Source organism: Gobius niger (assembly GCF_951799975.1).
Source record: "Gobius niger genome assembly, chromosome: 14".
Classification (NCBI taxonomy): domain Eukaryota; kingdom Metazoa; phylum Chordata; class Actinopteri; order Gobiiformes; family Gobiidae; genus Gobius; species Gobius niger.
Window position 1 is genome coordinate 23,100,301 of NC_136865.1, and position 17,753 is coordinate 23,118,053.

The following is a 17,753-nucleotide window of genomic DNA, read 5'->3' on the forward strand; positions in this document are numbered from 1 at the left end:
GCTGTGTGATGATGTCATCAGGCCGCGCTGCTCAGTTTACTTGCGCAGGTGTGAGGGCTGGCCAGCAGGGGGCAGGTGTGAAACAGGGACCTCTCTTTAATCAAGGCGTACTTGAAATCATTTGTACTTTTATGACTGTCCAGAAAACATAAAGTGTAGTGTAGTGTTTTGATTAATAAATAAATAAAATAAAGATAGACTTTCAATTATGACAAAAATAATCCTGATTATTATTTTTTCAATAATCGAGCAGCCCTAGTGTCCACTTGACTGCCTGGGTCTTTTGAGGAAGCATAAGTAAAACTAGAGAATAATATTTTTTCCCTCGATTCGCTGATTTCAGCAACTCACAATCCCCGGGATACCACTTTGACCAATGAGACGAGCTCTTCCTGTGAACCGGCCTGTCAGGTCCAATCAGGAGGGAGGGGGAGGGAGCTTGATTGTTTACTTTCAGATTTCATTTGATCTCTCTTCACTTTGCAAACTTACAGACTATCACTTTAAAAAAAGGTCTCTGAGGCAAATGACCACTGCCACAAAGCAGGGGCGGACTGGCCATATGTCCATTCTGGAAGAGGCTCTAGGGCCACCAGTCCCGCCTCAACCGAGCTTTACCCAAATCTAAAAGCTTAAAAGAAAAGCATCAAAATAGCGAGAAAAAGAGGATGAAAAGTCAACAAAAACGTGAGAAAAACACGGCCAAAAAATTATGGAAAAATTATTTAAAAAACAACAAAAATATGCCAAAAATGTGGCGACGTGACAAAAAGTTTCCGTCACTTTTGTAGGTCTTAGCTTTCAAATGAGGCGTTACATTGTTGCTCTCCAGTCGAGAAGCTTTTAGATTTGGGTAAAGCCGTGTATAAAAAGAAAATGAATCTAAAAGGAATTCCGTGGAGTATGGTGCACCACAAGGTTCAATTTTGGGACCGTTATTATTTATTATTTACATTAATGATTTTGCTTCTGTTTCTACGACCACCTTTCCCGTTCTTTTTGCTGATGATACCAGTCAAAAAAATAATAATAAAAAGCCGAACTGGGGAAAATGCAGTCGTTAATGTTAAGGCGGGTGGTAAGACGTTAAAATATGTATTTGTGGAAGTGTCACAATTACGCTAATTTGGGCCAGGCTGGTCAGAGTCCAGGGCTGTTTTCCAGTCCCATCCGCCCCTGCCACAAAGTGATAAACACGTGGTGCTTCTCATCATTTACAGGCTTATTTAGGCTCATTCCTACACAACCCTTTTCTTCGTTTTTACACTTGTCTCGTCCATTCCTGTACGTCTTTTTTCTTACCATGTTTTCCATTCACAAACTCTAAAGTCCTGTAATTGGAGGAAACCCCGCGGAGGGAGCGCGGATCTGGAGGTCGACATGGGACGAGCCTCGTGCGTCACTGTCTGAAGTCTGAAAGGGGGGCGGCGCGTGCGATCCGAGGAGGTGATCCCCCGGTTTAAAAGCGCCCGAGTCCTCAACGAGCTCGTGCAGTGCGTCACGGCCGACCCGAGCGAGCCAGGATCTCCCAGACACACTGGCGCGCGCTCCCAAATATAGCTTTAAACCCAGAGGCGCATCTGCTTTTACTTTGGATACGAGTTCTTTTCTTTTTTCTTTTCTTTTTTCTTTTTTAAACAGGAACACCTCCAGTTTTCGTGTCGTTTCATTCAAACAAGCTCTTGGGAATATACACCATCACCGCTTTATGGATCCATTACCGCTATAATCAGAAGAGTTCGAGTTGTTGGTCACGTTGTTTTCAGCGCAATAAACGCAAAATGAAGTCGGCAGAAGAAGGTAAGCTCATCCTTCATCAGCTGCATCACGCAACACGTAACTTTTACAGAGTTATTGTCGCTTAACATGCAGAAAACCCGGTGAGAGAGATTGTACGGCTTGGATGAACGTGTGATATTACGCGTCGATATTAAAGCTGCAGTTTGGCGTAAGTAGCGCACCCGCCCATCTGATTTAAGCGATGTGGGCGTGTCCTTTCTGACCGACAAAGTGCTCTTAAAATAGTCCCACACTTTGCAGAACTAGCCTCGTTAATGATTCGGTATCGGGGCAGTATTGAAAATCCCCCGGGGCCACCTGCAGGTCTAAGTATAGCACTTTACTTTCAGCTTCTGTGTCAGCGCCAGGTCCTGTATAGTGTTAAATTTAGCTTTTATGAGAGACAGTCATGAGGTGCAGAGCTGATGTCATGTCTTCATAGCGGGGCCCATAATTGTGTCTAATTCGCTGCAGTTGTGGGTGCTCCGTCTGTCTCCCTGCCTGTATCGGTGTTCACCATGTGGTCGTTTTCATCTGAGGACCGCGCGACCGCAGCTGCAGTTCCCACGTTCCAGGCTGTGGCTCATCTCCTGGATTGAGATCAGGGTTTTGTTTTTTGTTTTTTTTGCGTTAAACTCTTTGGTTTCAAATGCTGTGTAGCCACTTAAAAGTTGTATTCGCTGCAAGTTATGACGTTTTTGCTATATGTTTGATTCATGGTATAGCTGATCTATAGCCTACAACAAGTCCATGGTAGAAATGGGCCTATGAGTTCATTTCCTTAATCAGATCTACCTCAATTGGCCAAGGTGAAAAAAATAATCCCACTGTTTGGTTTGTGTTCATGCCAAGCAGTGTTAATTTCGTCGACTAAAATATTTTGTCTTAATTTTTGTCAAAGTGTTATTTTTGACGACTCAAATTGGACTAAAACTAAATTAAAAGTTTCTCATGAGACTAAAACTATGACTAAAATGTCCAGATATTTTAGTCGACTAAAATAAGACTAAATAAAAATGAAAGGGAGAGACTAAAATCATCCAAACTTCTGTTCATAGTCTGAAAGAGCCTCAGATCATTTAAATTCTCTGCCAAAGGAGCAGCTCTGAGCTTTATCATGTGGAGCAGCTCCATAAAGCAAAAGAGCTTTATTAAATATGATTATAATACATATTATAAAAACAAAGCTGACTAAATTATTAACTAAAATTTTTTTGACTAAATCTCGACTAAAATTAAATTACATTTTAGTCAAAAGACGAAGACTAAAACTAAATTAAAATATGTTGTCAAAATTAACACTGATGCCAAGCCCTGATTATGAACAATATGGTCAATTTCATTTAACTTAAAGGCCCTATACCTGACATTTTATGCATTTATTGTATTTATATTACAAACAATGCAAGAGAAAGCCACTAAATTAACATGTTGTGGTCCCAACTCATGCCTAACTTTTATAGAAATATCCCTAGCCTTCACAGGGACGACTTTATCGGCACATTTCATAACTCGCAGGGTCACTTTTCAGGGTCATTGTCACAGAAATGCTACAAAACAAGCCTGAGAGTTCATGAGATGCTTTGTAATTAGATGGGCAGTGTTTGTCCCACACATGTCAGAGTCTACACACTTGATTTGTTTGGTTACATACAGTAAAATTGTCGGCCGTTAATATGAAATTGACCAAAGATATCATTGACATAGCTAAGTCAAGAAACCTACATTGAAAGTGCTTTGTGTGTTGGAGAATGAAGATGACTAACTATATATAACTACTTTTATGAGCTATTCCAATGTGTGTTTCACTTTATCTTTTCATTGTGTCGACAGTTGTGAAGTTAGAGAGAAGTGAGCACTTTGTGTGCCAATCCAGAACTTGGATAAATGAAACAGAATAGAAAGTTGCCAAATGTTTGTGGATATGTCTCATTTGTCCAGGAAGTGTTCATCATAGTGAAACTTAAGTCGTCGACTGCTGGTTTTGGTTGAGTTGAGGACGTATATATAACTATAGCTTCCAAACCCAGTCCAGTCGACAACTTAAAGGGATGTTTCAGGATTATTGACATAGGGCCTAATTTCCTAGTTATCCAGAGTGTTGCTGATTTCTGGAGATATTTTTTTTGTAATTCATGCAGTTCTTATGTTTGAAGAGTTACGTAGCGCTAGGCTAGTGCAAGGCTAGCGCATTTCTATGGTATCAGCTAGCCTGCATTAAAAACAGTCTGACCTGCTCCACAGTGCACCTGAGGCAAATCACTTATAACACCAGACTAACCATATAAATGTGTTGATAGAATAATATTTGGAATATAACTGACCATGCACCACATGAATGATCGCATTTTGAGGGACTATTTTCTAGCAGATCACTCCGCTGCTGCGTAGCTTATACAACCACGAAGCTGATGCTGCTCAAATATAAGGTATTTCAAATGCAAAATGGTTACAATTATTCTATCGACACATTTATATGGTTAGTCTGGTGTTATAAGTGATTTACCTCAGGTGCACTGTGGAGCGGGTCAGACTGTTTTTAATGCAGGCTAGCTGATACCATAGAAATGCACTAGCCTTGCACTAGCCTAGCGCCACGAAACTGTTCAAATATAAGAACTGCATGAATTACAAAAAAAATATATCCAGAAATCAACAACACTCTGTATAACTGGGAAATGAGGCCCTATGTCAAAAATCCTGAAACATCCCTTTAAGCTTCACTACGACGATGAAGGTTGCAAGTTTTCCAAAACAGGATCAAATTATCGACAGCTTATGGGACCAACAATGTCCTGTTTCCTCGTGTGATATTTGTGTTTCCCTCGTGTTGCCGCTGACCTCAGAGCTAAAGAAATGGGTACAGCGCGCACCTTTACAGCGGGCGGCTAAACCACTCCCCATGTCCCCGGTGTTTCTTTTCGATGGCTGTAAGAACACGGACAGAGCCAACCCAAGCAGTGCGCTGTTTTCATAATCCAATGTTTTATGAGCTACTTACATGGAACTGGCAACACGTTCTGGAAAAGACACCTGGGTTTGACTTTTAGATCTGATTTATGTGAAATGTGTCGCTTCAAACGCAATTTCCTTTGGACAATAGCGGCTTTCATTAGAGAACTTTATATAGAGGATGTGTCAACTTTAAGTAATTGACGAAATGGCCGTCGTGTTGAGCCAGATTCATATAAAATAATATGTTTGTAGTTCTGGTTATTCATTATCTAGAACCATAAAGCTGAAAGATCATTTGGTGGAATCTCAGAACTCATTCTTTTTATCCTAAGTAGGTGGCATTTCATTGTATTTCATGTTTAGAGTGGGGTGATACTTTTCAAACAAAACTTAGCTCATTTTTAAGTTCTATGACATTTAAAGGTCTTTCATAATATTGTTTATCGTGGCTCAATATATCGAACTTCAAATTCTGTGACAGGCCTTAAGTGTTTGTTAATAAACATAGCCTTGAATATTTCTTGTGCTGTAACAGTGTCTAGGTCAGGTCATTAAAGTAGAATAAACACCAGCAGATGACAGATAAACAGGTGGAAAACAAGCTAAAACCAATGGCTGGTATTATAAAGCACTTTGCATTGCACAAGTATCAAGAAAGGCGATTTGAGCACCAACAGAACAAGTCTGATGAAGATGAGGACTTTAAAAACATGGAGGCGCTTCATTGTTTATGCAGTTCTGCCGTAAATCAGAGCTCAGAGAGAAAACCGGACCACTATGTTAAGTAATTATTATGCAAATTGTATTTCAGTGCCATAAAGTAATTCAACTCATGGATGGTATTGTGTCTGAGGGCTCTTTGAATCACTGACATCAATCTCAGACAGCTGTGATGATCAGTTGTCAGGTGAGCCCAGTTTCTGCAGCCGTTTCTGCTCATCAGCATTCAATGAACAGTTTAGGGGAAGCTGGATAGACGGTTCATGCACAACTGCAGCCTCTGGAGGGTCCTACACCTTGATGTTCGAGAGACTCCAGAGGTACCAGCAGCTTCAAATACCTGTTTACTGCTTTGTAGCAGCTGTTCTCTTAATCTGATGTATTTGTCTGGCAGAAACCGTCCTCATTGTGCCTTTATCTGCACAAACCCGCGTGTGCTCTGAATCAGCCATGTATCTCTTAGCAGTACGATGATTGTGATTGCTGTATATTCCGGTCTATAAGTCACACTTTTTTCATAGTTTGGCAGGGAGCGACCAATATGTTTTTAAATTATGTTTTTTAAATTCAAATATATAAAGCGGAGGTTACTCTTAGAGAAGAAAACAAAACAAAGTTAATCACAGCTAAAAGCTAGATGCCTCCATGCCTGGGTCGTTACCAAGGCGATTGTTCAGAAGTGACACAGAGGATGAAGATTTTCAATGGATTTAGTGATTTGAAGTGAGATCAAGAGTTTGGTATATTCTTTATGCTATAGTTATCTGAAGTGTTTATGTGACATTAACATACCAGACACCTATTTAGTTAGTTGTTTATGCTTCATGTAGCTACCCATCAATGTGTAAAATACAGACGGGGGCGTGCCTTCGCCGAGGGGAAAGACAGTTTTTCACACTTTTTAGCCATTATCTGGCGAAACATAAACATATTTATCACATACAAATATAGTCAAGTGTAAAACGGGTCCATGTGGATATTTATTCACAGCAGATTGTTCAGTAGAAGCGATAAAATGGCAGTCGTAGTTAGCGCTAGCTAGCTTTAGCATAAGCTCGATGCTAACATGTAGCATCATGTTATTATTTTCCATTATTTATGTATTTATGGGCTGTTGAACCACTTTGCTCCTCCCCATGTCTTTGTCTTTATGTAGTTAAAAACTATATTCATGATTCAGCATTTGTTAGAGTAGTTTTTGAGTAATTAGAGATTATTCTCAAATCTTTTGAATAACTAGAGAAAGTTTTGATTTTCTCCAAATTGTTATCCCTCTGTTTTCAATTGTGACCATAATTATGGGCGATCCGTCTGTATCCTGTTGTTCTTTTATCAGGCATTTTTTGGCGACTTAGTCCGGAAAATACGGTAATCTTTCGTGAAATAAGGTTTTCATACCTAGTCCAAGGCATTCAACTATTTCACGCTTTTCATCAGCAGAGAGATCTTTTTTATTTCCCATAGTGCTGGAAAGTGGTGGTCTGCTTAATAATGTGGAACGTCCTTTTTCAGCAGTTTTTCCCTTAACTGGGCTTATGTCAGTGATTCAAAGTGCCCTGAGACACAATACCATTCACGAGTTGTATGGCAATGAAATATCATTTGCATAATAATTCTTAACACAGTGTAAACATGCAGGGTCATATGCACAAAGGAAAGAAAACACAGCTTGAGAAATGTTTTCGTCAAGGGTTCAACATACACAAAGGCAATTTAGCACGATGTAGGAGCTGTCAATATTGTGTAAAGCTTCAGCGAGTGTTGTGTGGACGGTTTGTTGACGTGAGTGCCTGCATTATCGCTCTGAGTGATGGTGATTACTATCGACTCGTATGTTTTTGTAACACTCTGAATCCATTCTCTCCTCAGACGCTTTCGGCTACACCCCCAACGTCACCCTGTCCCTGCCCCTGAGCGCCCCCTGTCTGCCGTCCCAGTACCACAGCCTACAGTCCAGCCCGACCATCTCCGTCACCGAGCCCCACCTCCACCAGGGCAACTTCGACTCCCCGTCTCCGCAGGACGAGCTCAGGGCGTCGGGCTACTACTCCTCCCCGCGGCCCAACGGCGCCCCCGCCCTGGAGAGCCCGCGCATCGAGATCACGGCCTACAGCCAGTTCGCGGAGGAGGAGGTGGAGGAGAGCGCCCTGCCCGTGGCCAAACGGGTCAACTCCATAGTGACGCTGACCCTCCCGAACGCGGACGGCTACCGGGACCCGAGCTGCCTGAGTCCCGCCAGCAGCGTCTCGTCGCGGAGCTGCCACTCGGAAGCCTCGTCTTACGAATCGAGCTTCTCCTACAACTACAACTCCCCGCAGAATTCGCCCTGGCAGTCTCCGTCGGTGTCCCCGAAAGGGTCCACCCTCGCCCTGCCCGGGGACGCCCACTCCCCGGCAGGATCGCCCCGCACCAGCATCACGGAAGACACCTGGATGGGGCAGAGAGGGTCCAGACCGAACTCGCCGTGCGGGGCCAAGAGAAAGTACAGCTTCAACGGCAGCGGGACGCCCCATAACAAGTACCCGTACTCACCGACGCATTCGCCCGGTCTCTCCCCGCAGACGTCGCCGCGGCTCAGTGTGACCGATGAAACGTGGCTGCCCAATACAAACCAGTACACGAATTCGGCCATTTTGGCAGCGATAAACGCCCTGACGACAGACGGGATGGTGGATTTGACGGAGGGGATCCCGATAAAAGCCAGGAAGACCAGTTTGGAGCACAGTGCCACGCTCAGCCTGAAGATGGAGCCCTTGAGCGAGGAGATGGGTCACTCCGAGCTGTGCCCCGAGGACCGCGCCGGGCTGAAGAAGGAGGGCGGGTACGGAGGCGGGTTCCTGGACGTCCCGCAGCATCCGTACTCATGGGCCAAACCAAAGACGTACATCAGGTGAGTGTTTCAAAACAGTCACATCCTTTTTTATTGATTGTTGACTTTTGAAATGTGTCAAAAAGTTTACATCCTTGTGTCTAAGATTAAGTATTTTATTTACACATATTTATTGATCTTGTAGGATATACTAATCATCTAAGACAGTGACTTGCTCAGTTCTTCTGTAAGATTGACCTATTCTAATTTCAACGCACTAGATTAGTGGCTCTCAAACCTTTCACACGAAGTTCGTTCCAAATATTTGACCTTCCAAGAACCACTTAGTTTAATATTTGACCTTCCAAGTACCATCAGGCTGAGATCAAGATCAAATGAACACCAAAGCCAAATAGACCTATAGATTATGTTTAAACTGGGTTTCAACCATGTTACCTGAGGGAAAACTATTATTATTATATTGATTTAAACTGGAAGAAGTCCACATGTGACTGCTTTAGATCATAGACTATGAAAAACATGGATGTTTATCGCACTGGAAGATTCGGACAATCGCTGCTACCAACAGCGGTCAGGCTGCACAATCAGGACTTGAAAGGCTGATCTTTATGAATGATGTTTTTATTGATTACATTTTATTATATGTTCTTGCTGATAATCTGTCTTTGACTGCAAGCATGAATCAATCAAATAAACTTGAATAAACTTGAAACTTGACGTAGCATCGCTATTAGCTGCTGAAGCCTGATAGAAAACCCGGGCAGGCTCCGGAAGATCCCTGCAGTCATGGACTTGCCATTAAGACTTTTTAACCCCTCTTTAAGTCATTATTGAACACAGGCTTCTTACCTCCACTTCGCAAGGAGGTACGGATTACTATTCTAAATATAGGGGCTGGCTCCAAAAACCCAAACTGCTAGCATGAACGAGCTTCAGTTATGGGGGAAGCAAAACCATCATCTTTATTCTACAATCTATGCTATAGATAGATAGATAGATAGATAGATAGATAGATAGATAGATAGATAGATAGATAGATAGATAGATAGATAGATAGATAGATAGATAGATAGAAAACGACCCACTGTGACCCACATTGATCCCGCCCTCATTTACTTCAGTCTAAAACCATGTTCACAGTGTGTTCTTCCTATAATTTCTCTGGCTGATCCATCACGAGCCTTGGCGTATCTCTGTGTTCACATTCTGCACATTCTGCTTTGATAAACGCGTCGAAAATAACTCTCTCTCTCTCTCTCTCTCTCTCTCTCTCTCTCTCTCTCTCTCTCTCTCTCTCTCTCTCTCTCTCTCTCTCTCTCTCTCTCTCTCTCTCTCTCTCTCTCTCTCTCTCTCTCTCTCTCTCTCTCAGCCCTTCTCTGCCCGCTCTGGACTGGCAGCTGCCCTCCTCGTCGGGACAGTACAGTCTGCAGATAGAGGTGCAGCCCAGGTCCCATCACAGAGCGCACTACGAGACGGAGGGCAGCCGGGGCGCGGTGAAGGCGCTGACAGGACATCCCGTGGTGCAGGTCTGTTCGAACTGCTGTGGTTTACGCTCAAGCATCGGGAGAGCTTTTATTTTGTCAAGTGTGAATGATACAAACTCCCCCCGGTTCACACAATTTTACCTCCAACCTTCTTCTTTATCTTATTTAATCTAGTCAAACATCACTGAATAAGTATCGTGGTATGGCATACAAAGTGAAGAGACTGTTAGCTTCACACTTTTAAAGTAAGTTGTGGCTATATTTTACCTAAAACTTCTAAGTCCCCAGAATTTTACCCAATAAATACAATTGAAATACAAGCATTTATATCATGATGATACTTTCAAATACCTCATAAACAAACATTTGCTTTTGCTGTGAGTGGGCCAACACTACTAAGACATGACTGTGACTTTAGGGGAGTGGGTACGTCTCTGGTTTGTCTCCATGGCCAAATTTGAGATTTAAATAGGTTAGGTTCTCATCCAAATCCATTCTTTGATTATCAACTGAAAAAAAGCTTTTGCTGTGTTGTTTGTATTGATGGCAACAGTATAGTCCAAAATGTTATGCAGTGTGCCTTTAAAGCAGTGCTAAGTAACTCATGCCCCGAGAGGCCATAAGCGCCACTGCAGGTGTCGTAGCATGTTGTGTTTTTTACTCATTAATTGTCCGTGAGAGTAAATACTACGCTGACAGGAAAGGCGAAGGGAGAGAGGGTTACTGTGCATCCAATTATACAATGGAGATAATTTTTTTCACTCAAACTTGGCTGTAAATACTGTTTAAGTGGTGCTAGCCCACAGCTAGCTTTGCCCGTTAGCCTGTTAGCTTCTTCTTCATGATTCCATTAGAGTGTATTGGTGACTCTGACCCAGTGGCAGTGAAGTTGCAATTGTGGTTTTCTGGCCAGAGACACCAGGGGGAGATGAGAGACCCCCCAATCATCCCATTAACACTTGTATGTAAAAAGTGTAAAAAGAATGAGTCCAAAGTTTATAAACCAAAAGCCATTTGACATTTTTTGAAGTGTGAAGATTGAAAAGTGTTGTTACTGTAAAACGAAGGAGTGTGTGATAAAAAATGTCTCCAAACACAAGTATTGAAAGTATTGATACTTGGTATTGCAGCGATAGTATTGTGATCCACAGACTTAACAAAAGCTTCCATTTTTAGCACACGTTTAGGAATTAGCCTTCAATTCAACATTTAGAGCAAATTTCAGTTAGAACTTTACCCCCATTTGTAAATGTTTGTGCAGCAGTTTCTTCACTGGGCAATTGTCACCTCAGATTCATGCTGTGTAAATTTCGGGCCCCACTCCCGACGTTTTCACCCCCCTCTGTTTTCCTTGCCCCGTTAGCCCCAGTTTTGTCTGCGTCTCGTCACCTCTCGCCTCAGCGCCCCGTCCCGCGGCTCATGTGCTAAAATCGGCCGCACTTACTTCATGCCCCGGTGGTAATGTTATTCTGAGATGTCATCGTTTGCTCGCGTAGATATGCCGTTCGACGTGGAGCGCTCCCGTCAGTTCCTGTCCAGACAAAAATGACTCAAGAGTTTTCCATTGATGCAGCGGGTTTTACTCACTCAGCCACAGTAGCTCCGGCGGTCAAATCCTGGAGAGATATTTTGACTGAAAAAACATCTGGACCGACATTGTAACCCTGACATCAGCCTAAGAAAATAGTCAAACTAAACAAGCAATTTACCGTTTAAACCAGAGCGACAATGGGGCGCACGATGACGGCAATCAAACCGCATATTCTGAGGCAGAGGGGGTAAATGTACTGTTACCCAGGGTCCAGAGCAGGGAGGGGCCTTCGAAAAATGCCCTTGGGCAAGACACTTCACCTATTTGCCCACTTTTAACTAGGGATGCACCGATCCGATACTGGTATCGGATATCGATACTGGAAAAAATATGATTTTGGGTATCGATACTGAACCGATTCTAGTTTTAGCTCTCAACAATTTAAAAACACAACTTTTACCACCTAAATCAAAGTGAATATGGGCTGTATATCATTTAAAAGCTAAGGACCTGGAGAATTCAGTCGCTGATTTAGTTCTAACCGCTGCAAATGTATTTTTTATCACTTCGCAAAATCGCCACGCTAGCAATAGCATGCTAAAGCTAGCGGGTGCATGACTCAATCAGAAACTATGATAAAGATACCTACAAAGAAGCCTAATAGAAGAAGAAGATCTTTATTTATATTCACAGACATGATCACAAAGTGCTTTACATGAGAGCATTCACTCCATACTCAGTGGGGGAAAGCTACGTTTGTAGCTTCAGTTTCCCCTGGGGGAGACTGACAGAAGCGCTGTCGCGACTGCACACGTCTGCGCCAACGGTCCCTCTGACCACCACCATACATTCACTCACACACATCATTCATCCTGGCCTATTGTTCATGTTTTTAGTGGTAGGAGAAACCGGAGTACCCGGAGAAAGCCTACACAGACGCAGGGAGGACATGCAAAGTCCACACAGAAAGGCCCCGTCCTGGTGGGAATCGAACCCTGGACCTTCTAGCTGTGAAGCGAGAGCGCTACACTGCGCTACTGTGCCACCAATACAAAAAAATAATACAATAAAATAACCACTGCTGAAGCCAAGTGTTTGTAGTTTAGTTTAAGAAATAACTGATCCAACATATTTGTAATGATCACCGTTAGTTGTTTATATTAATGTAACCTCCTACCCTTGGTGAGTTCACCGTTTCAAGCTAAATTTTGTGGTCCTTTTACAGTCTTAAGAAAGGTGTCTGATCTGGATTATTTGATTGAAACACCAGGCCGTCGGAAGTCTTCAAAATTGTATGACATTAACCTCCTCAAGGCTTATCATTCCAGTGATCCAGTGGCAGGCGGTACAACAGTGAGGTCAGCGGTGGCGGTGCCCCGTTACTGGATCAGAGAGCTGGACTTTGTTGAGGGGGGGAAGAGGAGTTGGCTGTAGCTTCAGACGAAATTCAGAGAGGTCGGTTGAAAAATTCTCAAACCCTGCGAAACCTTGGGGTTTTTGTCAACCACTTGGATTGTGAAAATCGTGACGAGTTGTCATTAGAAACTAGTCCAGCCTGTGACAAGTGGGAGTGCTTCATAGCTCGAAGGTCCCGGGTTCGATTCCCACCAGGGACAGGGCCTTTCTGTGTGGAGTTTGCATGTTCTCGCCGTGTCTGTGTAGGTTTTCTCCGGGTACTCCGGTTTCCCCTACCACTAAAAACATGTACAATAGGCCTGGATGAATGAGAGTGTGTTTGAGAGTGCGCATGGGGGACGACGGATGGAAATTAGCCCAAGGCGTGTGGCGACCTGACCAAATAAACCAATAAATAAAAAAATAAAAAACTTCTACCCAAGGATATTTGTGATCCTTGTTAAATATACATCCATTAGTTTATCAATAGATATAACTGATAATTAATCTGTAACATCATGCCAATAAAATATGACTTTATTGAAATGGAGAAAAGAGTCACTTACATTTTTCACACAGAGAAAGCCACTCAGCCACTAAGAAAGTCTCTTGATATCGGTAAATATCAAATATCGGTAGATGCTCAAACCCCAGTATCGGTATCAAAAAAGCTGGATCTCTACTTGGAACTGAAACTTTGCATTAAAATGTTGTCAAATGTGGTCCCTGTACCTGCTTGAAAAAACTCATTTAGACACGTTTTTACAGAATCTCTCTTCCCTACATTGTATCAATATGTCGTGCAATAACTTCACCCGTTGTAAAGGAGGATAATAGCTTCACCCGTCGTGTTGGGGCTGTAGTTCTTGCTTTGGTTGTGTTTCAAATTGGTTCAGATGGCAGTAATGGAGAGGTCGTTTAGCCGCTGCAATAATAATGTGAAAGAAGGTGCTGAAAAGTGACGTAGCTGCAGCAGACGCGATTCTGGCTCTGACAGTTCGCTGGCCTGTTTTCTGAATATCAAGCACTTATGCAGGTAATAAACGAGGCAGATTTAAAACGTGAATATGGATTTATGGCGCTAAGGCGAGACTGCAAGAGTGGGCAACAATGAGAGGGAGGGCTTAGGATTTGTTTTATCGTTGTTCATTCGTCTTTTTCTGTTTGCTCTTTGCCAGGTTCTTCACAAAGTCAGAAAACTCGGACCTAAATCCGAATAAATATGATAATTGTTTTCAAATAGGACATTCCACTTGGTTTCCATCCACCTCCACCTCTGAGTTGCAGGAGTTTTGGATGCAACACAACAAGGCAGCGATGTTTTTCACATTAACATGAAAAAGAGTCTGAACCTGTGAATAGCTGTTTCATAAGCAGCTTCTTGGGCCGTTAAAGTGAAAATGTGTTTTTCGAACCAAAGAGCAACGCCTCAAATGCCCCGTTATACTGTTTACAACATACAGACAGGACGTCTATAACATGAAATGGGTGCGGTTCAATTCACTGCTGGCGACATTATAGAACCAGAAAGACTAAACACATTATACAGAATTACCAAAAGCCATACTGTGTAACTTCTGCAGCTTTTCTTTTGCTGTGGAGCCAAACATTTGGTTTAAGTACATGATGTCCTCTTCCAAATGCTTTATTTTGATTATCCTACGCTAAAAGAAAAAACAATGTTCGCCTGATTATTTAGAGCAGTGGTTCTTTGGTATGGCATCAGGACCCGCAATCGCTTTTGGACGACAAGCCGTGACCCAAATACAACTTAGACGTGGAAAATATGATGTAAAATATTTTCATTTCCTCAAAAAATGTTGAATAAGCATTAAATGAGCCAAAAAAAAAAAGATCAAAACAAACTGATAGCAGTTATTTTAACAGACTGGGGTTTCACTTTATTTCACTTTGATACACAGTGTGCCAAACCGAATCAAGTACAATGTAATTTGCTTTAACAAAGTGTAATAACCTGTACCTATGTAGTACTTACACAATGGAATAATGTGTATAAGTAGTTTGGAGGTACATAATGTAATAAGATATAAGACCCTTAAAGAGCCTAGTTGCAAGTTGGCCATTTTATACTCACTACTGCCACCTCAGGTCTTACGCGTAACTGCAGCTTCTATATTAACGTTGACTGCCAATGACGTCTATAGACGTCAATTAGGTTTATCAACGGGAAAAAACAGTCAACATCCTGAAAAGCCTCTCAATCAATCAATCAATCAAAACTTTATTTATAAAGCGCTTTTCATACAAGGTTGTAACACAAAGTGCTTTACAGATTAAAAGCAGTTCCCGCCCACCCAACCACCCACTCTTCCAAACAGACAACACTGCTCAACCCCACCCCCCTCCCCATAGCCACACACACACACACACACACACACACACACACACACACACACACACACACACACACACACACACACACACACACACACACACACACACACACACACACACACACACACACACACACACACACGCACACAATGAGATAATGGACGTAGTGCTGAGTCTGGGTACAGATGAACCAGGTGAGGAAGTGCCATCAGAGGCAGTGGGGAGCTCTCTGATGTGAAAATGGCTGGCAGTCAATGAGTTAAGCTCATGCATGACGGCAATTCAGAAGTAACAACTTTTTGAGCGACTGCAGGATTTTAGAGGCAGTTGTGGTGAACAGGTCTAGGCTCATTCTACACATTAGGACATGGCTGGAACATGTAGGAGGATGAAAATACTTAGTTTTAGCATTTTTAAACTCCACATAGTCTTCAGTAGTGATTTTAAACGTTTTCTTTATGTGAATATTAAAATTAATGTGTTGAGACTTGTTGAGAACCACTGATTCAGAGCACATTTGGCACCGCTGGTATGTTGGTTTATTCATTTATCAACATGGTAAAGAAGTTTGGCTAGTCTGGAACATTCTCCATTCCTTTCACAGACCTTGGCAAAGTTACCAACTCATTATTGCAAGGTTTATCAGACTTTACATACGGATTCTGGAATAAACTGTGCCCTAGTTTTCCCCTGTTTTGTGGTTATTTAAGTGGCACGAGATATGATGGAAAGCAAGAGATTTCTGTGGTGTTATTTATGATTCTGCTCTTGTTGTCCCTACTGCTCATGTGCGAAAAGCGAGAGTATGTTTGTCTTTGCGAGGGTGCTAATGATTTAATGACAGAGGTCTGGCCTGTACAGAGAGGGGAGTGTGTTTGGGCTGTAGCTCCCGGGACCAACCACCTCCATCCACTCTCCCCTCTCTCTCTCCCCCCTCTCTCTCCCCTCTCCTCCTCCCCTCCAGCAGCTACTACCACCAACCACACAGACCTCCCTTTGTTTAGGAAAGGTCCCGGGACGCCGCTGCTGACATCACTGCCCGGCCAAACCACACACGTTTCGGGCGGGCTGGGGCTGCATGTTGGACGGACTTCCTGATTACATGGTTGGCTTCTGGGAGCTTTGGTGCTGCTTCAGCTCGGAGTCCGGCCCTGCCCTGAGTTCTAAATGGCTCTATTCTGAGGACTAAAGACTTTGTTGCTATGGGTGTTGTTTATGGATTGTAAAAATAGGATTGTAAGATGGCCCGAAATGTTGTAGCCCAAACTTGCAGTGACGGAAGTTATGGCTAGGACTCAGACTTTATTGAGACTGAGGCGCAAAGTATTGGATGATTCAGTATGAAGTGAGTCAGTGCTAAAGTTTAGTCAAACCCGAGAGTCTAGACCAAGTCCAAGAGTTTTAAGTTGAGACTTGACGTGGCTGCATTGAAGTTTGTGATCAAATGTTATAAATAGCACATTATAACCAAATCTGCCATATCTGTCATATTGTTTGTAAAAGACAACAAGCTTAATATAGCCAAAGCAGTAGCAGCTGGTATGTTACATTTTGTATTTATTGCGATTTTTAGACAACGATACCAAACATTGCAAACATTGTACATGATAAATAGAAATACTTTAGCTTTACCTGGCCTGTCAGACACTACTCCTTTCTGTTCAAGAGAAGAACCGTCTGGACAACTCCTCGCAGCCTATCATTTCACGATTTTACCCACATCGGTCCAATCACGCACCGAGAGGCGGGACTTCATTCCCCCAAGAGGCGGAAGCCGTCACCACACTCTACCAAAACAATAGCGTGTGCGGCGGGTGATACGATGTTTTCTTTTGCTCTTTTCTCTGTTTTAAAAAAAATGTATCCCAAAAACCAGAGCAAGAAACATCGTTCAAAGCGTTCCTCGTAAATAAGGACGTTTTTGGAAAGGCTTCCTGCCGCTTGTTGCTGCGACGTATCTAGCGTTGCTCTGATTGGTTGATGCCGTCTGTCAATCACGCCCACCGGGAAATCATTGAGATCATGTTTGCTCCCAGACTATATGTCTTTGAAATATCTATGAAAAAGCATCTAGTTTGGCAGGTCAGGCAAACTTAGATAGTTTTCAGTGAAAGCAAAGAATAGAGGTAATGATCGCAGCTGTATATACCCTGTGTTTAGGGCTGTCACTATAATTACTACATCAACTTATCAATCAATAAATAGCAAACAATACATTTTGGGTTCAATATTTATTGTCTGGAAAATTAGCATTTTCCCCCTATTTTTGTAAAACTTTGATTTTTAAATGAAGAAAAATGACTCTGCGCATCACTTCAAATCAGAACAACACCAAGAAGTGACTTCCTGTTTTGATCCAGCACGCCAAAATAAAAGCACACAGCTCGTCTCATGGATTAGTTCAGCAGGTACTTTACAAGAATATAATTAAATACACACATTTTAAGTGTTTTGTCTGTTAATATTTAGGCAGAAAGAAAGTTGAACGAACAAACTGCTGAACTAATGATGAGATGGTGCTTTTATTTTGGCGTGCTGGATCGAAACAGGAAGTAACTTCGTGGGTGGCGTTATGATTGTAAGTCAGTTAGGTGACATTATATTTCATGTTTATTGCAGCTTCTGTTGGTATTCCATAATTAGATCTGTTGGATCTAATTATGGACTTTTAGAACAAAGGTTTACAGTATTTTTTATGCTTTAG

General features: G+C 42.4%; 1 protein-coding gene across 1 annotated transcript in view; it reads left to right on the top strand.

Annotated features, from left to right (window-relative positions):
• Window positions 1–1,508: 1,508 nt before the first annotated feature.
• Window positions 1,509–17,753, top strand: part of nfatc1 (nuclear factor of activated T cells 1) — a 103,851-nt gene continuing 87,606 nt past the window's right edge. Inside the window, exons 1-3 of the mRNA XM_079570911.1 lie at window positions 1,509–1,800; window positions 7,324–8,344; window positions 9,654–9,810. Coding sequence (XP_079427037.1) covers window positions 1,782–1,800; window positions 7,324–8,344; window positions 9,654–9,810 — 1,197 coding nt within the window. The 5' untranslated portion in view covers window positions 1,509–1,781. The remainder of the gene's footprint in view (window positions 1,801–7,323; window positions 8,345–9,653; window positions 9,811–17,753) is intronic.